Source organism: Garra rufa, chromosome 23, assembly GCF_049309525.1.
Source record: "Garra rufa chromosome 23, GarRuf1.0, whole genome shotgun sequence".
NCBI lineage: Eukaryota > Metazoa > Chordata > Actinopteri > Cypriniformes > Cyprinidae > Garra > Garra rufa.
The window spans coordinates 12,455,611-12,483,603 of NC_133383.1; the positions used below are offsets into that span (position 1 = coordinate 12,455,611).

Sequence of the window (27,993 nt, forward strand, 5' to 3'; positions counted from 1 at the left end):
TATATCAGATAAATCTGACCTCCACCTCTGTATCAACTCTCAGCTCTCTTAACATTTATATGAAGCCTAATTCAAGGTTTCACGGGTCAGTCTGGGGAATTTCCTTAACTCTGAGATCTTTGGCAATATTCTGTAGAAATGCGTTAGTTACGGCGGTCACTCTCTAACCTTTGCCCTCAGAACCAATAGTTCTAATCTCAATCTGGCCTCAGTGAGATTGCTTGACATTAAAGCACCCTTTCACATTTAAAAGTGATTTGTGGAAAGTTTGCAAGTCCATGACCCATGAAGTTGAATTTGAGCTGGTCATACATAGAACATCTTTAAAGAAAAACAAAAGTTTTCTTAGAATTCTGAAAAACCACACACATGGATAGATTGAAGAATCTATCATGGAAAGAGAACGCATTTTAGTTTGAATGCGTGAAACTGGTAATTAAAACATGTTTGAGTGCACTTGCATATTCAAGGTTTTCTTATATCATGAACAAAACTTCAAAGGTCACAAGACCCCATCTGTTCCAGCACTGAACATGAAATATCAGTCCATTTATCGTGCCATTAAGCCATGAAACGTTAACTCCAACATAAGTTAAGTGTGAATCAATTTTAAGCTCTTTTATGCTCCGTGGCACGAGGTCAACACACCACCAGTTGCCCGCGATCAACAACAGGGCTCAGTGAGCGCTCTTAATGAAAGGAGAAGTTCTTCTGCCAGCTGTCACATTTCTGGTGGCCTTTGAAGAGGGGGCTGCTGGGAAAAGGGAGGGAGGGAGGGGGGGTCACAGCTGCAGGGCAACTGCAGATCAACCACAGTGAGTGAGCTGAAGATGTCAGAGAGAGAGACAAAGGTCACAACCCCTGAGGCTCTGGCACAGACTTCAAGAAGCTCACCTTCACCAGCATCTAGCACAGGGGAGAGGGTGAAACAATGGAAACAAAGAATATCTCCAGCACACAGCACTGATTAAAGAAAGAAGCCAGACGAAGACACGTGTTAGAGTGATTTTACCGCAGTTAATAGGTGTTTGAGTTTATACAGAGAAATCCCTTTAGATGGGGGAAAAATAAAGATTTTCACAATGTACCTTGTTTCAAGCAGTTTCTTGTTCAAGAAATAATGACAGTAATCGGAACAATCAGGTTGTGCCGCATTCAGAATTCAATTGAAAATGACTTTTACATTGCAATTCAGATTTTGAATTTGAACCGAGGTAGCAAACAGGGTACAAAATTGTAAGGAAGCAGAATTTAAATAAATCGAATTTAGAGAGCTTCACACACCAGTAACTAACTAAAAAAAGGAAAGTTGGAATGTTTGCTTATTTAAAAGTTTTGAGGAAATAAGAAGTTTTAGAATCCTTGAATTTCTAAAGTTTTCAGACTTCTAGACAAAGAAAACAATAGATAGATAGATATTGAACAACTGAACAACAGATAGATACAACAGAACAATCTGCATTTCATTGGATAGCACTGGATTTACTGGAGTGTGCAGTGAAGGTGTCAGCCATTCTAATATATTTCACTGGATATCATGAATGATATAAATAGGATATTGAAATGGCTATTGTGACATCATCTTTGCGCACTCCATTACATCCAATGGTATCCAGTGAAGTGCAGTTATGTTGTTACAACAGCTATTCTGATATCACTTTGCACTTTAATCCTTGCATTTCACTGAATACCACTGGATTCACTGAAGTGTGCAGTGAAATGTAGAGATCAAGTGAACTGTGATGTCAGACTAGATAGCAGAATAACAGCCATTCCGATACCATATTTATATTATGCCTATGATATCCAGTGAAACATGATATCAGAATGGCTGTTGTGACACCATCACTGTACACTCTAGTGAATCCAGTGAAATGCAGTAATTATATTTGTGACCATCCCACATATAGTTTGGGTCACAAATTAAAAGATTTGTATATATTTTACTTTTGTGTATTTCTATTTATATGTGTATATAAGTTGTATTTAAATTACTTAAAAGCATGTATAATGAGTTTGCACTGAACAATTCAGCTGCATCTTCTGAATTCTGAGTGGCAGTTGAGAGAGTTGGGTTACCGCGGCGACTGCAGCGCATCCTCAGACAACAAAGAGGATGCGTGAAAGTAACAACCTAACATTTGTCTCTCTCTTATTTACTGATAAGGTTAGTTAAATTTATTAAATATCTTATCAAACTGTAATTCACATGCTTTAAAGTACATATCATTTGTTTCAACTGTTTATTTTATTAATAATTTTAAGATGTCTATGTCATAAAGAAATTTGTTCATGTATTCAACTGAGTGATTTATGCGTATTACTTACTGTAACTACTTACCTGAGTTGTCTATCTGACATACTAATGTTAATTCAGCCTGTTTGTATAAGGATTAGAGCATTTCTGTACATATGGTTAAGGTTTCATGTTGTTATTTGTGCATTGATTTATTTATTCAGATGTGATTTGATTCAGTGTCTATTCAGTGTGTGTTAATTATCCTAACATGTTTATGAATCATTTTGAGATTTAAAATGTGTTACTGACTCTAAAATACAAATGTGTATGTGTAATAAAAGACAACAAAGAGGATCTGTGAAAGTAACAACCTAACATTTGTCTCTCTCTTATTTACTGATAAGATAAGACTACTGCTTACAGTCTTCCCGACAGCCAGGGACCTGTAACATATTACAACAGCTATTCTAATATCACATTTTACTTTATCTCTGCATTCACTGGATACTATTGGAATCACTTGAGTGCACTGTGATGATGTCACAACAGTAATTCCAATATCATATTTATATTATAAATATGATATTCAGTGAAATGTGATATCAGAATGGCTGCTGTGACACCACTGCACACTCCAGTGGTATCCAGTGAAATGCAGTGATGATGTCACAACAGCTATTCTGATGTGTTTATATTAGGGGTGGGCATAGATTAATTTTTTTAATCTAGATTAAAATGGCTAATTTGAATTCTGCTGAAGGCATTCAGAATATGTGTGCTACCCAAATAATGACTTAAAGTCTTTGAGAATGGATCATAAAGCTCATAAAGCTGTTCTATGATAATTTGTTGATGAAAATAAATTATGTTCAATTAGATGTACTTGTGTTTACTAACTAACTAACTAACAATGAAATTATTTTTTCTACCTATTAGATTGTTTTTTTTTTTTTACGTCAACACCTACCCAGCCCATTACATGTTACACCGTACTTTTATTTTGACAGGTTGCCGTGAAGTTTCTGTGTCATACAGTATGATATGATGCTAGTTTTCTCAAATGAAACGGTAAAAGTGACACTCACAGCAGTTTGGGAGATTGAGTTTATCTGTTCATGTGAGATGAAAATGCCAAAAATTACCGGGAGCGTCAGTATGCGTGTAGTAAAAGCTCGTCTCCGCAATGCATACATACAGCTAGGCAAACGGAACATACCGGATTCATATTAAAACGGTCTTTTTGCATTTCAGTTTTCACATACACTAGTCCATATCGCGATTTGAATTAAGTGACTGACCAACATTTGATTTATGAATCCAAAAAACGACGAATTTACGTGGCATTTCGCTATAGTAGATTCGGTTTTTATGAATGGAGGACGACGCGACCCCGTCTGTGTTTTGGCGGAGGAGACTTAAACGCGCGACCATATTCTACAGTCTTCGGTATACATCCGCGTTAAACTATCAAGGTGAAAGTCATCATAGCTTGCGTAGTTTAGACCCAGCTCCCAACCCAAATTTGAGAATAGATTAACGGCGATATTTTTTTTATCGCGCGATAAGAGTTTCACGTTAACGCCGATAACGGCCCACCACTAGTTTATTTCATAGCTATGAAATAAAGCTATCTAGTGAAATGTGATATTAGAATGGCTGTTGTGACATCATCACTGCACACTCCAGTGACTCCAGTGAAATGCAGTGACGATGTTACAACATCTATTCTAATAACACATTCCAAAAATGTAGAGATTAAGTGAAAAGTGATATCAGAAAAGTTATGACATCATCACTGCATTTCACTGGATACCACAGGATTTACTGGAGTGTGCAGTGATGTCACAACAGCCGTTTTGATAACACATTTCATTAGATATGATATCAGAATGGCTATTGTGACACCACCACTGCACACTCCAGTGACTCCAGTGGTATCCAGTGAAAGCAGTGATGTTACAACAGCTATTCTGATATCACATTGCATTTTTATCTCTGCATTTCACTGGATACCACTGGATTCACTGGAGTGTGCAGTGATGGTCTCATAAAAGCCATTCTGATATCATATTTCACTGGATATCACAGGGTATGATATAAATACGATATCGGAATGGCTATTTTGACACCACAATCCAGTGGTATCCAGTGAGAGATAAAGTGAAATGTGATATAAAAAAAGCTGTTGTAACATCATCACTGCATTTCACTGGAAACCACTGGATAGTGATGATGTCACAACAGCATTCCAATATCCTATTTTTATCATACCTATGATATCTAGTGAAATGTATCAGAACGGCTGTTTTGACACCACCACTGCACACTCCAGTGACTCCAGTGGTATCCAGTGAAATGCAGTGATGATGCTACAACAGCTATTCTGATATCACATTATACTTTATCACTGCATTTTCAGAACACATTATCAGAATAGTTGTTGTAACATCACTGCATACCACTGAATTTACTGTAATGTGCAGTGATGGTGTCACAACAGCCATTCTAATATCACATTTCAGTGGATATCATAGTGGATGTCACAGGCTATTGTGACATCATCACTGCACACTCCAGTGAATCCAGTGGTATCCAGTGAAAGCAGTGATGATGTTACAACATCTATTTGGATATCACATTTCACTTCATCTTTGCTGGATTGTGATGATATCACAATAGCCATTCCGTTATCATATTTATATCATAATGCAGTGATGATGCTACAACAGCTATTCTGATATCACATTTCACTTTATCGCTATATTTTCAGAACACATTATCAGAATAGGTGTTGTAACATCACCGCATACCACTGAATTCACTGTAATGTACAGTGATGGTGTCACAACAGCCATTCTACACTGTAAAAAACTATTTGTTGAGTCAACTTAAAATACTTTGTTACCTGGCTGCCTTAAAATTTGAAGTTGTCACTAACTAAACTTCAAATTTTAAGTTGAATCAACTCAAATATCTAAGGCAGCCGGGTAACACATTATTTTAAGTTGACTCAACAAATAGTTTTTTAGTTTTTTTACAGTGCAGTATCACATTTCAGTAGATATCACAGGTATGATGTAAATATGACATTAGAATGGCTATTGTGACTTCATCACTGCACACTCTAATGAATCCAGCAGTATCCAGTGAAATGTGATGTGATGATGTTACAACAGCTATTCTGCATCACATTTCACTTCATCTCTGCATTTCACTGGATTCCACTGGATTTACTGCAGATTTCCTCATCAAAGACCAATTTTGTCAGGAAGCCGTGAAAATCACTCCTGCAGATCAGCTCGCAGATGTAATTAAGCACCTGTGAATGAGTGTTTTCTACACCAGCAGCTGTGGACTGCGATGGATTCGGGTTAAACATTGACCCAGAAAGCCGTGCCTCAGCGCAGGAAATACACACAGCGGCTCCAAACCTCCATTTCAACCTGCTGAACCTTGCTGACCCGAGTACTTTGTCTTCCTGGAAGACCAAACCATTTCCTTTGTGTAGCGGGCTGTAGTTAAATTATAAGTAGCTTTCTGGGCCGCCTCCAAACCCCCCGTCCACCGGCACGGTCCAGGATATCAGAGGATGTGAGACAGACAAACGGCCGTTTGTGCACTTTAAACGCTGACCTCGGTTCAAACGTGTGACTTGTGCGTTTGCCCTCTCCTCTGTTTTGAAGCCAAAAGGAAACCGGGGGTTACTGGCAGTTCAAGCATGATAAGCATCTCTGGATGGAGAAGTTCACATGAAGGAAAGGTTATGTGAAGTTGAAGAAAAGAAACCTCATTAGCGGATTAAGGAAGGGGAAAGAAGGCAGACAAAAGCCTCGCCTTCAAAAAGAGCCTGGAAGTGGAAACACGCAGCGAAATCACTATTTCTATTCACTTTACAGCCACCCCTAAATAAGTTTGGCATTTTCGTCACACTTAAAAACAATAAAATATCAAAGCGAACGTTTTTAAGGCTTTATATTTAGTTGAAATTGTATTTTTTTTTATCTTACGAATGCCATGTTGCATGCAATGCAACAACTTTGGCTCAAAATGTTTATTCCGAAGACTGTTTTAAGTGGCCAAAAGGAAGTGCAAAATTGAGATCAATGCGTTTCTCTCACAATGGCTGGACAAGGCACTTTTCAAAATGGAAGCCAACTACCTGTTTTCCCATAATTATGAAACAATGTTTTCCAAATCCTCCTTACCATCTCTTTCCTGCTATTGTTGAAAACTGGCAGTCATGCAAATACCAGTTTGGAAAATCTTTTTATATATTGCGCTCACTTGCGACTTGGAGGCAAAGACAAGGAGGCGATTGTCACGACGAATGCCGGTAGTTCAAATGTTAAGTGTTGGTTAACCTGATTCTCACATAGTTGCTTGGAGATGCTCATAATAAAAAGCTTGTTTTCAACAGGTTCACTCATGTTCATCTGAAAACCGACAAATGTCAAAGATTAAAATTTTACCTCTGGCCTCATGCAAGGTTACGGTACGGTTATTTATTAAAAAGTTTTGTAACCTTGCATATGTAAACACGGTAAAAGATGACAAACCCTCATTCACTTCTGTGCATTTCAATATTTTATTACGCTATCAGTGCAAATAAACACCAAAGACAGAACATAAGAAAACCGAAAGGCTCCAGTCATCACAGGAGTATATAAAAACAAGGTTGTTTTTTTTAGTTATTCACAATGCAGAGCTATTGCAGAGTGATTCTAAATTAAACAAAGCAATGTTTTTAGTTTGCTTTTTTAAAACCAAGAACAAACAAAACCATTCAGAAAAAAATATGCACATATTTCCTCAGGTTTGAACAGTCAAGGACTGCATTTGCAGACGATTATGGTTTAAGTACCCATCTCTCCATGATAAAAACATCTATTTTAAGACTTGACATTTCCCCATAACAGAGGGACTCCCCATGCGTGTGCATGCTACAGGCAGCAAAGAGCCTCGGACAGAGCAGTAGATGTGAACAAAGATTATCGTTAGCACAACATAGACATGCAGAAAAGTGTCATCCTCCAGTACCCATATTTACATTATTACAGTTTTCTTATGTACAATGCAAGACGTTAAAAACTATTTTTTTTTTGTCTTGAACCATACAAAATAGTCATCTTGAAAGCAGTATTTACATAAATGTATCTAATCATTGTCAAAACGTATGAATCGTACAGAGAATGTGGAATAAAATCGATTTTTTTTTGTTTGTTGTGGTTGGATAATGTTTAAGACTTAAGTGATGGGCCTTTAGCTGAAACACAAAAAGAAAAATGCAAAGAAAAGTGAACATAAAAACAAACAAAACAAAAAAAAAATCCATTCTCACAGTAGAGCGTCTGATTCACACAGTATCCTGAAACATCCATAAATATCATAATTACCCATCACGGCTTTGGTGGATAAACTATCTCTCTGAATATTCAAACTCTTGTCGACAACGTAAATGCATGAATGCTACATACAGGATATTTAGATATAAGATACAAAACAACAAATGATACAAAATTGTAAAAAGATACATTTCATTAGCTAAAAATATGACACTCAGGTTCGTTCATTTTTTTTTTAGACGTCATGCCATTATCACCACATAACAGCTATAGTTTCATTCCTGATGAAAAATAAAGCACTGTAAATCTAAGCTACGATTATAGAACATTCCAGTAAGTGTTGTTGCCTTGCGATCACATGTGAAATCCTCTTGACCTCAGCTAGCTTTGCAAGAAAGATACCTGATGGATTACACTGACGTTCCTCTAAATTCTGCCGTAAGAAAATATACTTTATAACCGGATGCCACGAATCCAATATTGTGCTTAGACTGTACAATTTTCTTTGCCTCGATAAAACAGAAAGGGTCCTGATTTGGCTGTAGATAAATATAGTGTGAAATTAGCAGTAACGTTTCTGGATTCATCAATAATACACATAATAGGATGTACTTCAGTTGTGGGAAAAGGAAAAAGCTTTTTGTCGTGGACATTTTACATTGTGCTGGACAAAGAAGTTAGCTTAGCATACTTACATACAAAAAAAAAATCATGACATCAATAAAAATAACAAATGAATCAAATGTACAAATGAAATCAGTGGCGAAAAGCCAATGGTTTTAACTGAATTTATTCAGTTTCTGTTTTAGAATGAAAATTAATAAACAAATCTTATAGACAAATGACCATACACACAGTTCTTCAGCTCCACTGTCTTTGGCAGTTCATATCTACCATTTTTTCACAGAGCCGTTTAGGCTCTCTTCTCTCTAGCTGTGAGTCTGTCTGTGGACCGGAGAGTCATAGTGCTCATAGTCAATGCACGGCTCCACTTTTGCACCCATGATACAGTGGGTCGGCTGCGCCTGGTCCCGGAGCTCAGGTCTAAGCTGACCGTTTCCCCGCTGTAGCATGTAGTAAAGAATCGGATTAGACCTGGTTAAAGGAGGTGAGTCTGGACTGGATCTCTCTTCTCTACTAAAAGTTTCTCTAGGAGACCCCTCGAGTTCTTTTATGACAGGTTTAGGACTGGTTTTGGGAGAGTTCCTAGGCCAAACTAGCGACCCCCCAGTGGTATCAACAGGTGTACGCAGCACTGTATTAGGATTTGTATTGAAAGAATAGGGGTACCATGGTAGGTTCGACAACTCCTGAGGAAAACCAGACTGGGTTATGCTCCCATTGGATGCACAGTTTGCCTGAGGGATGAAGGGACTTGGGGTTCCTCTGGGTTGGGATAGCTCTTTCAGACAGTTTTCTGAAAGGAGGAGTTGTTTCAGAACATTGAAGCCTTGGCTTTCTCTGGAGAGAGGTGTTTTGCTCCTAGGACTTGGTACTAACTCCTCTTCTTTTGGTTTTACCATCCCTCTAACGTTGAATTCAGGTGTTCCAGACACCAGATTGTCACTAGTGGTATCTCGAGACGGTTGACAGAGTTCATTACTTAGGCGCTCTGCTAGCTCAATGCACAGTTTTCTTTTTTTAGGAACAGGGCTTTGAAAATCCACTGGCTCCTCTTTTACGGTGTCCCTGAGGAGCCTGGTATGAGGGTTTGAATGGTAGGTAGCATTCTGCTGTTTCAGAAGATGGCTGAGAAGTCCAAATTTAGCAGCGGTTTCTGTAGGACAAAGTTCGGGTTTTGTTTCCTGTGCTTCAGTAATAGGTGAGTGTTGTGATGGTCGTCTCTGATGGTACACCCCATCATCGGAGCTATCCGATGAAAAGTTCTCCTCTACCGGTTCGGTTTTGATTTTGAGGTCTGGAGAAGGTCCATTTGAGCTGTCACAGTTGACAAAGCCCCTCTGAGGTTTTTCCAGCCCCTCTCTGTGCCCACTGGTTCTATCCTTCTGGGAAGCCGTTCCCAGCAGAAGCTGCAGTACAGTGCGCTTCTCGAGAAGGTTTTCTATCTGCATTGATGCAGAAGGTGATCGCTCACATTTGTGAGCTGGGAGAGCAGGAGGAGAGCCTCCATCCAGCAGGGAGGCTCTATTCCGCTTGGGTGGAATGACGAGTCGATCCAAGAGGGCCTGAGGCTTGTCCAGCTCAAGTTCTGGACTTTGCCTTCTGCTTGTCGGCTTGTGAGAGTGTAAAGGAGGGGGGGAAGGTGATAAGGTCTTTATACCACTCTGGGCCAGATTCTGTAGTAGCTTGCTGGCACTGAAAGGAGGCTCCGGTATCTTTTCACTTGAGTGAGCTTTAGACTTACACAGATCTAAAGGACTGGACTGGGCTTGAGGTGAGGGGAAGGAATATGAAGGGGAGATCGAACTGAAGGTAGCCGTTTGCCGGTCTAGAGGACTCCGTGTTCTGCTGTCCTCAGGTGTGCCAATTCGTTTCAAGCTGCTGATTATTGTGTCAGGCCGCAAACTAGGATTATCTGAACTCTTGTTTACCTTCTCGTTATTTCTGCGTTCCAGCAGTAACTGCATTAGAGTGACCTTATCATGGGATTTCACGTCTGGGCTGGTATCAAGATCTGTGGCCTCACGGACCTTTGGCACAGAAGGTTCCGGCTTCCATTTGTTTATCAGAGACTCTGTGAGCTTATCTACAGAAGAGCAGACCTCAGATTTTTGGCTAGGCACTCTGCTTTTCATGGAGAGGTCGATGGGGGAACAGCTGGAGAAGCTCTCGGCATCACTGCTGTCTTTGGTCAGGCTGTTATCCTGGCTGGAGTAATCGCTCTCAGAGGAGGCACGGCTCGGGAGGATGCCATAGTCGTCCTCTAGGTGTCCGTTCCTGGTGAGCTGCTGCTGGGAGTTGTGATTGTTCAGAAGTAGAAGCAGCAGGCTGCTGCAGTTTTGCGGTGGCCGACCATGTCTGTCGAAGGGCCGTCTGTCTTTGGGGGGTCTCATGGAGGATGAGGAAATCGAAGGGCTCTTTTTGCCGGAGTTTACCGCTGGTGGGGGGAGTGTTCCGTTTTGAACATTTAAGGAGCTTAGCATGTCTGGGGCAGTTGTTGGCTGCCCCATACTGGGAGGCCTCATATCCTGCGTTTGCTGAGTAGCCATGGCAGCTAGCCTCTCACTGGCTGACCGACTGGTTAATTGTGCTTTTATGGCCTGCTCTCTGGAGTACTGCTGTAGGTGAGCCTCACTGGACAGCAACAGGGCCAGCTGACTGCAGGCGACACTGGGCTTGGGTGAGGGTGCCGGACTGGTCCTAGTCCGTACCATATTGGCAACAGCCTTGAGTCGCTCTGTGCAGGACAAGGATTCAGAGCTAGTGGGCTGGGCAGAGCTTTGAGAAGAATGAGGAGAATCAGAGCTTCGGTTTTGGTTGCTCTGACGAGAGTAAGGCACGGTGTTATGGTTCTGTTGCTTGCTTTTCCTCATGAGGCTTTTCAGGCGACCTGACGCTGTGCCATAACTCTGGTAGGTTTCCTTCTCAGCAGGAGCACTTTCACTGCTGTCCCTGTCGTGCGGTTTGTGGCTTTGAGAAATGTGCTGTGACAAGGCGACGCTCTGCAGCCGGGAGCTGAAGGACTGCAGCAGAGAAGCCAGCAAGGTGCTCTCTCCCTGCTCAGAGCCATCCAGGCCTCCTTCATAGTGCTCTTTTCTCTGTTCGTTCACTTGTTCACCTGCTCGTTTCTGGGTGTTATCTTCACTCCATGCTCCTGAGCGAAGCAGCCTGGCTTTTTTAAGGTGCTGCGAGGCCGCACTAGATGGGCTACCCTTGTCTGGTGAGAGGGAGCCATGGTTGGGAAGCTGAAACACCCTAGTCACCGTGTTGGCATTCTCTTCATGGCTGTGGACTGGTTCTGATCTCTGTGTAGCAGTGGCAGCAGGTCCAGTGGCGACCGGATGCATTAGCAAACCTTCCAGATATGTTAAAGCAGCAGAATCCTGGTGAGTTTCAGGGCCAGACTCCACCCCATGAGTCATGTTCAACAGTAGGATGCCCTGATGTGATGTTTTACAACTAATGAAAATGTCTTAGTAAGATATGTGCCATAAATGATGAGAGCAACTCCAGCAATGCTTTGGATTTTATTCCTTTTCAGTCAAAGAGTTTTACATATGAAAAACAAAAACCCAGCTGGCATCGCTGTGCATTCTATGAGCAAATCCACACTGCTTTAAAACATGTTGAGAGCACAGTCAAAGGAATGAGGAGGTTTCTCTGTCCCGATGAACCGTAAGCTCTATATTTGGGAGATCTTCTGGGAGGAACCAAAGGCTCGGCGTTGTCTGTTTGCTCTTCTGATCTCAGATGTGGCCACACGGGAACCTACAACACAAGAAAAGAAAACACTACATGAGTGACAGGCGTCAACATCCCAGCGTCATCAAAACAAGCACTGTAACTTTCTTTGAAGTTGCTGTCAAAACCAATTATCACAAAAGAACTGATTAAATTCAAGCAAAAGAGAAATTTCAAAGTGAACATAAAACTTGTTTGACAAACTCTTTATAGGGACTCCAGCAAGTGTCAATCAAACTGCTCTGACACTAAGCTGAGATTTCCTTTTCAGGACCTCTCAAATGTTTTCTCTCATATGTAAAAAAGGTTTTAAAATGTCCATTACTTCTCATTTGGCTGATAATTTCTACAAAAATAATCGCTAAAAAAATAAAGTAAAACAAGTTTTTCTTCTTTCTCAGATAGGACAGTCTCCCTGGCATAACAGGATTAAAGAAGTGAATACCCATTCAAAAACGGCTGTCAGCAGCCCTTCACGTTCAGGCCGATAGTGGCTCAGCAGGGCTGGCAGGTGTAGAGGGGCACACATGGCACACCTGTCAGACCGCTCCTCCACAGAGCCACGGCATCAGATAACATGACAGCACCGCTGGCTGCTCGCTCGACGGGTCTGAACCCTGTCAGAACTGCTTCCATAAACACTCCTGACTTCCCACTGTCAGGGCCACCACCACAAAGGTTAATTAATACAGGATTCCAGCTCCCCTAAAGCAGTGCTCAGCTGCCAGAGAACATCTTACCCTCCATGTCTTGGCCCTTCAGCAACGGGGTAACATGTTACAGCGGTTTGCCGAGGAGTTAAGCACAACCTTGAGCTGGGGATGCTGTTACAGTGATTCAACAGCACGCTCACGCCTGGAATATCCTGAATGTGCCGTAGTAACTTAAGATCCTCAAGATGACGTGACAGGAAAATCCTGCGAGAATCAGCACAAGGTCACTCGCATTTAAATTTGATGCAAACTGCATTAAGTTGCAAAGGTCGGGTGCAACAGGTTACGATGGCAAGGAGGAAAACTAATTCATTAACTAATTCAGTCTCAGTTACAGTCACAGCCTGGGCTACTGACCTAAATTTAACAATGAAGAGGACAACCTGCTAGAATGGGGACATGTGACGTCTCACGCTAATCTTAACGGGGCAGATTAAGATTAATTTCCTGCCAAAGGAGGTGCTGCTACCCTACAAATAAAAGTTCAAACTTGGGACAGGCGAAGATAGATAAACAGAGCAATGAAGTAAACACATCATTCAAGACAAATCAATACTGGGTTACAATCGGATCAAGCTAGATTAGATCTGTCCATGAAAACAAAAGGAAGACATTAAGGGATAGTTCAGCCAAAAATAAAAATTCTGTCATCATTTACTCACCCTCATGTTGCTCTAAACCTATATAACTTTCTGAAATCTGACCCTGGACCACAAAGCCAAAAATACATATAGGTCAAAATTATTTTTATTTTGTTTTTATACCAGAAGTCATACGGATATTAATAAAGATCATGCTCCATGAAGATATTTGGTAAATTTCCTACCGTATTTTATAAGTAATATGCATCGCTAAAGAACATCATTTGGACAACTTTAAAGGCGATTTTCTCAATATTTAGATTTTTTGCACCCTTTTAGATTTTTAAATAGCCGTATCTCGGCCAAATATTGTCCTATCCTAACAATACATGCATCACCATACTTCAATGGAAAGCTTATTTATTCAGCAGTGTTGTAGAAATCTACATTTCAATAAATTGACCCCTATGACAGTCAATGGGGTCCAAAACATGAAATCTTTCAACTGAACAATTCCTTTGAAATCCAACAAGTAAGACTGGTGTATGAATACTTATAATGCAAGTCTTATTTCCTAAGAGTCTATTTTGAAAGGAAGTAGGCAAGGAACAGGTCTATGGGTGCGATCTTACAGCATACCCTCCATTCGCCTTTCCCACACATGACCCTTCTGCACAAGAAATACAAAATATGTTTTCTCTCTCCCTCTCTCTCTTTTTCCCTCCATCTCTCTCCCTCCAGCAGTCCGCAAGTGATTATCCATTATCTCTGACAATGTCAAACATTCACACCCAACAGCATTTTAAGTGATTTCACTAGCCAGTGGTGAAGGGAACAGCGGCAGACAGGAAGCTTTATCATGGCAAGGCGTCTTTCTTTGCTCACCCAGACACTATGAGCAGGAAGGTCAAACCATCATCAGTGGCTGAGAGGCAATTTCCCTTGAGGAGCCGGACAAAAAAAAAAAAAAAAAAAATGGCCTTAACTGCGAATGCCGGACTTCTTGATGCAAATGTCAGGGATTTGAGATACAAAGCCAATCCGGCGATGCTCGCATGTGGGGTATGAAATTAATTGGAATTCAACCCGTCCCACAAAGCACCCTAACAAAAAAAAAAAGGTTAATGAATGATCCCCATTATAAGGAACCATAATCCATTTGCGCCATTTAAAATGCATGATTAAAAATAGGGTGAGCCGCGGGAACTGTGCTGCGAGTCAAGGTCAAGTACGCCTGAGTCTCGGTGCACGCAACAGCTGGAGTCCATGCAAAGCGCTCAGTGTTAATAAAAAGTGACAACCCAGTCCTTGCTGCGCGTATCGCTAATATCTGACACCAGACTGGCAGACGCTTCCCCGGCGTTAAAGGTAAGCCAAGGTTAAAGAAATTTTAAAGGAAAGGGAGCCGTGTGAATCGCTTTCCATCATGTTAGTGTAGGCAGCTGGTGTTCAGCCAGGGCTACGGCGTTCACTCTGATACGCAGGACAGAGTTTGTAAATCCAATATGGCTCGAGAAAATTAAATAAGGAGAGCGACTTGCTACCTAAACAAACACGACTGTAAAGTCCACACCAGTGAACTTTTGCTCTTTTGCAGTAAAACACAGCAAATAAACAGCCCCTCCGATGCCACAGAGCTTTGCAAACTGAGTCTGCTATAAATCTAAAACCAAGTCAATCAGAACAAACAAACTGGTGAAAAAGACAAACACAAATGCCCCTTGACAGTGAACTTATTTAAAAGAAACATGACCAGTTAGTAAACACAACAAACTAAACCTTCCTTATAATTTAGTTTTCATATTTAAAAAAAGAAGAAAAGAAAGAAGGGAAAAAAGAAGTAGAAGACAAACAGTAGATTTAGAAATTGTGCTGTTTGGAAAAAAGAGGTAGTAAAAAAAATAAAATAAATAATAATAATAAATAAAATAAAATAAAATAAAATTGTATGGTACATAAATATAATCAAATAAATAAAATCCAATATATATATATATCTCAGGTTACTATTGCCTTCAGCTCATTATAATTCTGCTGGTCAGCTCATAAGGAACTCCAGCACTTCCATATTTATAAACTTAAGCGTAAGTCTAGAAATTACATTCAAAACTGACATTCTATTCATTTCCTTAATCGATTAAGTGCACTTAACTGATGAAAAAACAAAGCACCTGGGTTCCTCCTCTTGGCACATCATTCCAGCTGGCAAAAATGTTGGCAGGACATGCCAACGAAACGCCACCCGAGTACAATTACAGCATCTCATTCACTCTTATCACTGGGGCTGTAGAACTCGCACACACACACACACACACACACACACACACACACACACACACACACACACACACACTGGTTTACATGTTTTATGGGGACATTCCATAGGCGTAATGGTTTTTATACTGTACAAACCGTATTTTCTATCGCCCTAACCCTACCCTACACCTAAACCTAGCCCTCACAGGAGATTGTGCACACTTTTACTTCCTCAAAAAAACTCATTGTGCATGATTTATAAGCCTGTTTCCTCATGGGGACCTGAGAAATGTCCCCACAAGGTCAAAATTTACTGGTATTCCTATCCTTGTGGGGACATTTGGTCCCCACAACGTGATGAATACCAGGTACACACACACACACACACACACACACACACACACCTGCTACTCACAGAAACACTTTGACTCCACTTGCCAACTCCTCCATATCTACTCACCCGCTGTCTCCTTAATCACAACACAGGCAGTTCCAAATCGATCTTACCCTGTTCCTTGCTGCTCCTACTACTAGTAGAACACCACAGATCCTGCTACACCTTTAAGCTTTGAATTGAATTGGCCTTTCCCACAAGAAGATAAATTGGAATTTGAATTGCAAATGATATGAAGTGGAATTTGCCGAATTGCAATTCAAAGAAATGTAACAGGTAATGGCACTCTAGGAAATGAAGTGTTCGTTCATCTTGATGTAGATTTTAGTTTTTTTCTGGGAATGATTTTTTTAAATTCTAACTATACAAATTTAAATTTTAGTTGTAGTTCAAATTTAAATGTCAGTATTAGTTCAAATTCAGATTTTTTTAAATTAGGTTTAATTAAGATTTAGGTCCTAACTTAAATTCAGATTTTAGTTCTACTTCAAATTCATGTTTCAGTCCTAGTTCTAATTCAGATTTCAGAACTAGTTCTAATTTCAGTTCCAACTCAAATTCAGATCAGTTTTACTTCAAATTCAGATTTCAGTTCTACTTCAAATTCAGACTTTAGTTCCAACTCAAATTCAGATTTTAGTTCTACTACAAATTCTGATTTCAGTCCTAATTCAAATTCTGATTTCAGTCCTAGTTCAAATTCAGATTTGTCATGTTTAAATACAGATTTCAGTTGTAGTTAAAATTTAGATTTCAGTTCCAAATCAAATTCAGATTTGTCATGTTTAAATTCAGATTTCAGTTGTAGTTAAAATTCAGATTTCAGTTCCAAATCAAATTCAGATTTTAGTTCTACGTAAAATTCAGATTTCAGTCCTAGTTCTTATTCAGATTTTAGTCTTGATAAAATTCTGATTTCAGATTTACTTCACATTCTGATTTTAGTCCTAGTTTAAATTCAGATATTAGTTCCAACTCAAATTCAGATTTCAGTCTCATTCAAATTCAGATTTCAGTCCTAGCTCAAATTCAGAATAAAAACGTAACAAAACTTACAATTCTGACTTTTTTTTTTCTCAAAATTGCAATTTTACATCTCGCAATTTTGACTTTTTTTCTCAGAATTGTCCTAGTTCAAATTCAGATTTCAGTTTAAATTTTTTAATTCTGATTTCAGTTCTAGTTCAAATCAAATTTCAGTTCTACTTCAAATTCGGATTTCAGTCCTAATTCTTAGTCAAATGTCAGTCCTAGGTCACATTCAGATTTCAGTCCTAGTTCCAATTCAGTTTTCAGTCCTAGTTCAAATTCAGATTTCAGTCCTAGTTCAAATTCAGATTTCAGTCCTGGTTCAAATTCAGATTTCAGTCCTAGTTCAAATTCAGAATAAAAAATCTTCTCAGAATTGAGCGATATAAACTAGCAGTTGCAAGAAAACAGTTCTAAGAAAGTCAGAATTGCGAGATATAAAGTCACAAATACTGAGAAATAAAGTCAAAACTGCATGACAGAAACTCACGATTCTGACTTTTTCCCCTTAGAACTGCGAGTTTACATCTCACATTTGTGACTTTTTTTCTTAGAATTGCCCTAGTTCAAATTCAGATTTCAGTTCAAGTTCAAAGTCAAGTTAGAACACCGTTCTGAATGACATGCAGCTCTGGTGCATTCAGGTTCATTCCTCAGCACTTCACAAGTGTTTAGCACAGATATGAATTTCCATGCTTCTGCAGTCTTACTCCAAAAGGTCACCTAGACAGATGAGTCAATTTAAAGCACACAGAAACGCACAATCTATTCCCCTCCAAGAAAACACCTTTAACAACCGCTAGAAATCTCCACTTCAAGAAAGCCCTCAGGACTACAACAGCAATCTTCACACTTGCTAGAACTACGTAAGACAACAGTGTCCTGACTATAAGCTTTGTTTAATGACGGCTAATGAGAGCAGCCCTCCGTTAAGGAGGCGACGGGAGCACAGACAGAACGGGCGTCTTCGCTGCAGATCTCGGGAGGCTCAGACAGGTGAAGTGTGGTAATCAATTTGCTCTACCGGCAGGACTCCTCAGCAGAATACTAATGAATCTCTCTCCCCACACACACACACTCTCACACATACACAAATAATCCCAGGCTCTCACACATTCACTCAAACACACATTTCAACTCTTTCCTTGGCTGGAGGGAATGAGAAAACAGCTGGGCTGATCACTGCTGCCCTCAAGGCTGTGTGAGAACGTCAGGGTACAGATTACATGGTCGTTCAACTCGACACTTTCAAAACAGCTACGGGGGAAACGAGGTGAAAGTCAAACCTGGAGTACAACTCCAGCTGCACGTCCCCGTTTGAACAAACACACGCACGTGGACACATTTAGAGCCAGGAATATACAAAACAGAAACCAAACACGCACCTGCAGCCACCACACGCAAGTACAGATGCGGCCGAGGTAAACACCAAAGAAACACATGAGCAGTCACCCATATAAACACTCAAGGGGAAAGGTATGTCAGAGGAGAAAACCAATTTATCATAATTTAGGGATGAGATGAAGCTTTAAACCCTACCTCCCAGACTCCCAGAATCTCGATCTGTACACACACACACACACACACAGAACAATGTTTTTAACATAGTTTTATACATTTATGTGTTTTTCCCCCACAATTTATTTATCTGTGTTTTATGAAAGCCCGTTTTTACCACTAAATTAAAATTAGATTGTGAGATAGAAACTCACAATTCTGACTTTTTTTTCTCAGAATTGTGCATTTATATCTTCAAAATCAATTCTAAGTCAGAATTGTGAGATATAAACGCAACTGCAAGAAAAAAAGTCAGAATTGCGAGACAAACTCACAGAATTTTGAGTTTATATCCTGCTATTCTGACTTTATAACTCACAATTGTTAGTTTATATCACACAATTCTGAGGAAAAAAGTCAGAATTGCAAGTTTGTATTAAGCAATTCTGAGGAAAAAAAATTATAATTGCAATGTAAACTCGCAATTGCGAGAAAAAAGTCAGAATTGTGAGACACAAACTCGCATTTGAGAGAAAAAGTCAGAATTCAGAGTTTATATGCCGCTATTCTGACTTTATTACTAGCAATTGTTCATTTATATCACACAATTCCAAGATAAGAAGTTATAATTGCGATGTAAAATTGCAATTGCGAGGAAAAAAATTCAGAATTGTGACAAAGAGTCTTGGAACTTGGAAAGAAACTTCAGAATTCCGAGTTTATATCCACGCTATTCTGACTTTATAACTTACAATTGTGAGTTTATATTATATAATTCTGGGGGGGAAAAAAAATCAGAATTGCGAGTTTGTATTAAGCAATTCTGAGAAAAAAAGTTAGAACTGAGATGTAAACTTGCAATTGCGAGAAGTCTTTTTTATTTTTTTATTCAGTGGTGGAAACAGGCTTCTATAGTATTTACCTTTAAAGTAAAAAGACAATGGAAAATCATAGTTAGGATTAGAAAATGGCCTTAGATTCAAACTTGGTTTGCATTCACACAAGTACTACTATCCAACGTGTCAAAACATCCACTAACTGCTAGGCCACGTCTCTTTTATTGATATGACAGTGAAACGATGTTAGAAAATGACTGGCAGAAGAAAAAACAGGATGTGAAATGTTGACTTGATGTGTTGAGCTGGATTCAAAATCACATCGCCACATAAGCCGTAGGGCTCAACGTGTGAGAGTATGCAACTAACTGCTAGGCCACGGCTAGCCACTGTGCTGTTCGTCCCTTCCGCTCTGCGGTCAACAGGGCAGCGGTACAGTAAAGCCAACAGCACATTTTACATCAGCAGGAATAATTCACTTTTTACACATCGAGTGTCATTAATCGCCTCTAACAAGAGGACACAACCTCACCTTGGCAGTTTCACACACAGCTGGAGAGTAGAAAGAGAAGCTGCACAGGAACACACAGGAAGCTGCCATCCTCTCCGAACTGATGTGTGAAGACAGCCAGGAGCTATAAAACTAGACTGAAAACCTCAAAACGAATGAACTGAAAAAACAGGCTGCCGCAGCGCTGCTGATGTCTGCGCCCTTGACACACTGACACTGTCATGTGACACTCTGTCATCCGCCACCTGGCAGAACCCCACCCTCTCACTTCCTCCTCCTGGTAACCCAACGGCATTGAACTACATCACACCGCCACCCCCCCACCAACGCCAGCGGAAGGTAGAGAGGGTCACCATGTCCTCATCTGTAATCCTCTGCCATTCTTCAGCAGCCCGGCTGGAGGAGGCGGCACCTGCCACAAGGGGAGAATGCCCAATTAGGCAGCTGTCACGCAAGGCAGAGGCTCCAAACTCATCCCTGTCGAACTGGAGAGCAGCTGTGGGTGCCAATTACAGCAAAACATTAACTGCTTCGGTTCCAGGAAAAAGCAAGAGCCCGGGCAACACATGATGTTTGGCGATTCCAGGTTTCCGGCTGCGAAAATTATTATTATTATTTGGTAATATTTCCAGGTTTTTTTATAAAATTAAATGAACAAACAAACAAACAAACAAACAAATAATAAATTAATAAATAAATAAATGTACTAATAAATGTAATTTAATTTTTTTTTTTTTTTTTTTTACAGTTTTGCAAAACTGTATTTTTTTTAGGATTTTCTTTTTTATATAAAATGGTCTGTTTATTTCCAGGTTTAAATAAAAAAATGGTTTTGTAATTTTTTTTTTTTAAATGGTCTGTTTATAAAATGTCAATTTAGTTTTTATTATTTTTTTCCCAAATTTCCCAAAACATTATTTCTATATATTTTATTGTTTTTTGTTACATTAAAAATTGTTTTGTAAAACTGCATTACTCTTTTTTGTAAATTTTTTTTAAATAAAAGAAAAATAATAATTAAATAAACAAACTTTTTTTGCATTTGCCAATTAAGAACGTCTAAATAAGTAATAACTCTGCATTTCTTAGTGTGTTCTGTTTTTTTTTTTTACATTATAAAACGGTTTGGAAAAATTATATTTTTATTTTTTTGTAACTTTGTTTTAAACAAAGTATTTAAAAAAAAAAAATTTTATTACACTTTTTTTGTAAAATGGTCTGTTTATTTCCGGGTTTCAATTTCAGGCAATCCTTATATCAATATTTTTGCATTCATATAATTTCCTCAACTAAGGAAGAAGCAGAACGTCTAAATAAGTAATAATTCTGCATTTCTTAGTGTGGCCAAAACCATACCATAAAAATAGTAAAATTAAATATGCAATTGAACCACAGTTTTGCTTGCACATACATGCTGCGGTTTTAATCGTGATTCAATTATGATATTGTTTAGCACTGTGATGTATTGACTTGTGTATCATAATACATATATTGTAAGGTAGTATGCGGTGCCTAACACTAATGTGGAGGACCGGAGGGCCAAATCATCTTTTCACTTCCTCTCCAACCTTTTTGTGCCAAAAGAGCGAACAGTAATGTAACATTTCCATGTTTAAATCAGATCTTCACAGGCCTGAGGCCTCCATAATCTCCCTACTGTTAATTAAATGACGAGGGAGCGTAGGCGAGCCGAGAGGAGAGAGGGACAAAGCTGCTGGGTCTCCTGCCACAGCAAGACTCGTTAATATTAAAGATTTATGCTCTTCCCCCGCCATCGCTACAGACCTTCCTGCGCGGTGCGTGTCTGTTTGGGTATGTGTGTTTTTAGGACAATGCATTGCAATGCAAACTAGGCAATCGCTTCGGTTTCAGCAGCGTGTCAGGGAGCACGGAAATTGCTGACAAATTTGTTGTGATTGTATAATTTATCATCTCAAAACACTTCTGTTTTGAGTAAGACGGAAACTAATCTGCAACTGCGAAATGAAATGAGCTGGACGCCAGCCGGCGGAAGATTTACGACAAAGAGGATCCGGAATCATGACAGTGGTTATTGATCATTTAGTCTCCATGGTTTCTCCGTTTAATTGAAAAGTCGCAAAATGGTGATAACAGACGCCTGAGGGACAGATTAGATGAGCACCAAAAACTGCTACCTCAAACTGCTTTTTGATAGGCTCTTTTTCCAAGTCAACATCAGGTCAACTGGGTTCACATGCTAAGAAAACTCTACTTTGACTTACTTTCTTCTGTTAAACACCAAAAGAGAAATTTAAAATAATATATGGTGACCCAGGACCACAAAACCAGTCATAAGTGTACATTTTTTGAAATTGAGAATTATACATCGTATGAAAGCTGAATAAATAAGCTTTCCATTGATATATGGTTTGCATGGTTTATATACAATATCTGGCTGAGATACAACTATTTGAACATCTGGAATCTGAGGGTGCAAAAAACAAAAAAAAAAAAAAAATCTAAATACTGAGAAAATCGCCTTTAAAGTTGTTCAAATAAAGTTCATATTACTAATCAAAAATTGAGTTTTGATACATTTACGGCAGGAAATTTAGAAAATATCTTAATGGAACATGACCTTTAATAATATCCTACTGATTTTTGCCATAAAAGAAAAAACAATCATTCTGACCCATACAATGTATTTTTGGGTATTGCTACAAATATACCCGTGCTTCTTAACACTAGTTTTGTGGCCCAGGGTCACATATTGATGCAACTTCAAAATACAAGGATGCTTTCAAACTTCAAAAAGGACAAAAAAAGCATCATAAAAGTAGTTCATACAAGTCTAATGCTGTAATTTTTTAAAGTCCTTTGAAGGACATCTTTGACATCTTTATTTGCGGCATTTACAAACGTCAACAACTGGTGAATGGAGGACGCCGTGATTGGAGCTGTTTTTGTTGCATGTCGTGGGTTTCGTGATAACAGAGATGGAATGTAAAGTGAACAATTTACGCGACTGCAGTATTACATATCATCGAAGCTGAGAAACGAACACAACGTTGCAGACAACAGGTAGCTAAATGCAATTATTGCCGTTTTCCATGTTGGTGGAGTAAATATTTTCACATGGCTTTTTAAAAATGCCAGGTAGCCAGTGTTTTGTATGCATTTGGCCAATCAGCATACACTTATGTCACTCGTAGTTCCTATAGAACAGTTTTAGATGGTTTAGGCTAGAAGGGATACAGCTCTGGCTACTGGGCATGCACACATCAATCTAACGTTATTTTTGTCTGTACAACAATAATACTGTTTTTGTATTATAATAAGGGCTATATCTGTATCCCTGTATCCCTTGTAGCCACAACCATTTTAGACCCTACTCTGAAGTAGGAGCTAATTTAGTTTCCCCAAACAGAGTTCCTAGAACTAAATACATTCCTAGTTCCTGTGGTGAGAACATGCCAAAAAGCGGGAACTTCCACCAATAGTTCTAGGAACTATGAAAAGTTTCCTCAGGTGCAAAAACCCCTATTGAGCCAAATAGTTGAACTTGAGAATCGAATCAGTCCAATTTGCGATTGATTCATTCATAGCAGTTCTGTGAATTGGATCAAATGATCCAAAAGACACAGCTCAAAGAATAATTCATTCAAGAAACAGAGAATTCTACTTCTAAACTCTTACGAACATTACTTGTATTTTGTCAAAAACTTTTGTTCAACTGGCATTCTGTCTGTTTTTCACAAAAAGCAATTGTTTACTTTTGGAAAACCAGAAATAACGAATTAACTTTCCTTTATTAATTTTCTCTTCTGCACACCGAGCCTGCATTTATTTGATCCAAAGTACAGCAATTTTTCCATTTGAATACATTTTAAAATTTAATTTATTCCCGCAATTTCAGGTTTCTTTGATGAATAGAAAGTTCAGAAGAACAGCATTTATCTGAAATAGAAATCCTTTGTAACATTATAAATGTCTCTATCGTCAATTTAAAGCATTCTTGCTAAATAAAAGTATTAATTTCTATAACCCCCCCCCCCCAATTAAAAAAATAAATAAATTATACTGAATTACACTATATAATGTTAGAAAAGCTTTTTATTTCAGAATGAATTCTGATATTTGAATTTTTCTATCTATCAAATACGCATAAAAAAATTACTCAACCGTTTTAAATATTGATAATAATAAAAAAGCAGCATATTAGAATGATTTCTGAAGGATCATGTGACACTGAAGACAGGAGTAATGATGCTGAAAATGTAGATTTTTGATCACAGGAATAAATTACATTTTAAAATATATTCAAATGGAAAACAATTATTTTAAATAGTAAAAATATTTTCAAAATGTTACTGTTTTTGCTGTACTTCATTCAAATAAATGCAGGTTTGGTGAGCAGAAGATACTTCTTTAAAAAGAAAACATTATAAATCTTACTGTTCAAAAACTTTTAACTGGCAGTGTATATATACAGAAAAATATAAATTAATAGAAAGTCATGAAACAAATTCTTTAATTCTTTAAATACTTACATTTTTTTTTACTAAATAATTTTGATTTGACTAAAAGTACACATAAAAATGAATAAATAGATACAAAAAAAAAATCATGAACTATTTTTTTACATGCTCTCCCAACACTAGTAAGATCCTTCTAGTCCAAACTACTCCAACAAACTGCCGTTACGTAAAACGGGAATTTTTCAGTAAGCTTATGTATGACCGCAGGGCACTAGGGCAGTGAGACAGCAGACTTAACGGAGGTTTAACCGTTAATCGCAGCAGATGAAAACGGATGCAGGAGTTAAAAGCGCGAGAGGAAGCGGTTAGCACGGCCGTTTGAATGGCTAAGTTACATTAAAACCTCTCTCACTCCATTTCTGCCCCATTTTCAAACCGCACACACCCTCTTTCCTGGCTGCAGTGGAATATGTGGCACTACAGAGTCGTTTCAAAGCGTCTGAGGATAATCGAAGACAGCCCTTGACTGGCGCCTCAACGCAGCCACAATATCCGTGGACGCAGGAAGACATCGAGGGGTTAACCGGGGTGGGGTGGGGGTAAATGAAGGATTTTACAGTGCCCCCGATTCCCCCTGCTCCCCCCCTTTCCTGTTGTTGCTGAGAGTCACAGGGCGAGCGCATGTGACCTTGAGATGCATCGCTGGCACAGTCAGGGCTGCCTTGCCTGCAGGCGTCCTTGAACTGGATCTGCAAGACAAAAACCTTCACACTGCCAGATAGACATCTCAAATCCACCCCCCCCCCCAACCCCAAATGTCTCTCTCTCTCTCTCTTTTCAATCTGCGTGCCTGTTATCTCCTCCCCAGCGGGGGAGTCTTATCTGAATGCTGGATCTTTAACCTTAACACTGAACTCAGACAGAGGCGGAATTTCAAAATGTCTCACTGGTGTATTTTTAACCTTCTTCCACAGATTGTTTGTCTCCGTTTCAGGGGATTAGATGACTCTCCACAGCATCTGAGACACTAGCCAGGCCGATTCGGAATACAAGGTTTTTTATTTTGCAGAATAACTACTTGAAGTTCCCAACAGCACCTCAACAAAAACTCTTTTGAGTTGACATCCATCACAGCATGAACAAAAACTAGCAGGATGAGCTGGTTTTGGTTTTATCATTTTGAGTTCTGCATGAATGTCTTTGTAAGAAAAGAATTGCGTCCTAGCATGTCCACATCCTCGAAAGGCTTCTTACAGGAATATTCTGGGTTCATTACGGGTTAAGCTCATTTGACAGCATTTGCGGTATAACGCTGATCACAACAAAATCATTCCGACTCAGCCCTTGTTTTATTTCAAGAAAAGTGAGGTTACAGTGAGGCAATGGAAGTGCATGGGGCCTAATTTCTGGTGGACTGAAAACCAGAAACATAAAAATTAAAATGTAATAAAAGCACTTCTAATAATTTGTCTATTAAAACCACTTATTATTTGAGCTGTAAAGCTGTTCTTATCAATTTTATGGTTTTAGGAAATATGTTCTCATGGCAACATAGTTTTAAAATTAAATATAGAATGAACACAAATTCATGTCAACATGCATATTGCCTACGTCTTTATTATTATTATATTATTGAAACAGTGAGTATTTTAATCTTTGTAGATCAACACCTTTCACTTCTGTTGTAAGTGCATCGCTAACCTAGATTTTTGCTTCTTATATTTAAGAAAATGAAGGATGAATCAAATTTAATTTTTTCTAAACGTAAAAATGTTTTTGTTTAAAAAAAAAATTCAAATAGAAGTATTGCCTTAGCAATTAACTGAAATAAAAATGCTCCTTGTAGAAGTACTACTATTACTGAGATAAAAATAAATTAATACTAAATAGAAATATTAAAAACAATAATTAAATAAAATAATCATACTGTAAGTTTTCAGGAGTTAATAAATAGTTTTTTATTAATGAGTCAAATTATGTTTTATTTTAGGGAATTAGCACTGTTATTCTTAACTAAAACTATTAAAATGAATTAACTGAAATAAGTTCTAGATATAAAATGAAAACTAAAATGAAAATAAAAATACTACCATTGTAATTAACCGAAATAAAATACGCTTAAAGTATAAGCATTAATATTACTAAAACTGAGATGAAAGGAAACTAAATAGAAATATAATATTTTTTTAAATTATTACCTTAGTCACTAACTGATATAAAATAATCTTACTGAAAGCTAAAGTACTAAAATGCCCAAAACTGAGATAAAATTAAAGCTAAATAAAAATATTAAAAGAGGATGAGTCAAATTAAATTAAATTAATTATTTTGCAATTAACTGAAATAAAAATACATTTACAGTAGAAGTAATAATATTACTAAAACTGAGATACATATAAATCTTGAATGAAAACTTAAATCAAATTTAGAAACAAAACATATTAAAAAAGGGATGAGTCAAATTTTATTTTATTTTCCATTTTGTTTTATGCAATCAGTTATTCTTAAACTATTTTAGCAGAAATAAAACTGAAATAAAATATAAATATTACATGACTTAAATTAATATAAAAGTATTGCCTTTAAAATTAACGAAAATAAAATACACTTACTGTAGAAGTACTCATATTACTAAAACGGAGATAAAATAAATTAAAACTAAATCTCCGATGAAAGTTTAAATTTAAATTAAATTTAGAAATATTTTACTGTAAGTTGAAGCATTAAAATTACTACAGCTAAAATGTAGATAAAATTAAAGTTAAATAGAAAAAAATAATTTTTTCGGTAATCAGTATTGCTAAAATTACAACTATTGCTACAATTAAAACTTAATCTGAAATAGAAATAAAAAACAAAAACTAATAAAAATAATTAAAATACTTAAACTTTAAATAAAAACTGACAATATAAAATATAAAAAGCTAATTCAAAACAATAAATACTATAATAGTATATAAATTATACTATAATAACACAGGTGGTATTCAACATTATGTAATCAAATCAGCTTAACTTGTTTTAAACTGGGAATTCTAAACCTAAACCAGTTCTGGTGAACATCATGGCTTTGCTGGTCCACCAGCTGGATCTGCATCACTTCGAATCAGTATTATAAAAGTAAAAACAATTAAAAACAAACCATTTTGGACAAACATTCATCTCTAGTGCCTTTCCGAAGAAGACAAATGCCACAAAAAGGCAAGTAATGCAAGAGTTACAGGAGAGCATGAAGCGCCTTTTATCATCATGCAAATGCAGTGCCCTTGGTTGCACAAGGTTCATCACTTTAAACAAATATTTGGACTGTCCTCTGTACATTGACACCGAGGTGGGGGAAGAGGGGAGAAATGTCATGTTTAAACACTAACCCTGCCTCGCATCTAACAGGAACACGCGGGAACGCGCGGATCGTGTCCTTCGCGGGAGACGTTGCCGTGCCGACTGACCTTTCCTGACTGTAATGTTATCGCATGTCATATGTGATCCTGCTGGAAACCATCTGCCATGGACTCCTCTGGCAGCACGCAGGAGTCTGAGACGTCACCGCTCTCCTCACCTTCGCTGGAATTCATCAGATTACCACGGGAACACCCACCTGGCCCTGTTTGGGACACGATCCCTGCGCAACACGATATGCTCAATTAGACCAAAGGTCATTCATGCCAGTGCATCGTTCTGTGGGTTATTAGATCAGACTCAAACTAGGGAAATGAGCAATAGTTCATGAGAGACGTTACAGTGATTATACCACGGTTTAACAGTGCTATGATGAAAAGCAGAGCAGCATGACC

At 38.3% G+C, this 27,993-nt stretch overlaps 1 protein-coding gene across 1 annotated transcript in view; it reads right to left on the reverse strand.

Moving 5' to 3' along the window:
• Positions 1–6,815: 6,815 nt before the first annotated feature.
• nrip1b (nuclear receptor interacting protein 1b) overlaps positions 6,816–27,993 on the reverse strand; it is a 32,500-nt gene continuing 11,322 nt past the window's right edge. Inside the window, exon 2 of the mRNA XM_073829983.1 lies at positions 6,816–11,970. Coding sequence (XP_073686084.1) covers positions 8,511–11,624 — 3,114 coding nt within the window. The 5' untranslated portion in view covers positions 11,625–11,970 and the 3' untranslated portion in view covers positions 6,816–8,510. The remainder of the gene's footprint in view (positions 11,971–27,993) is intronic.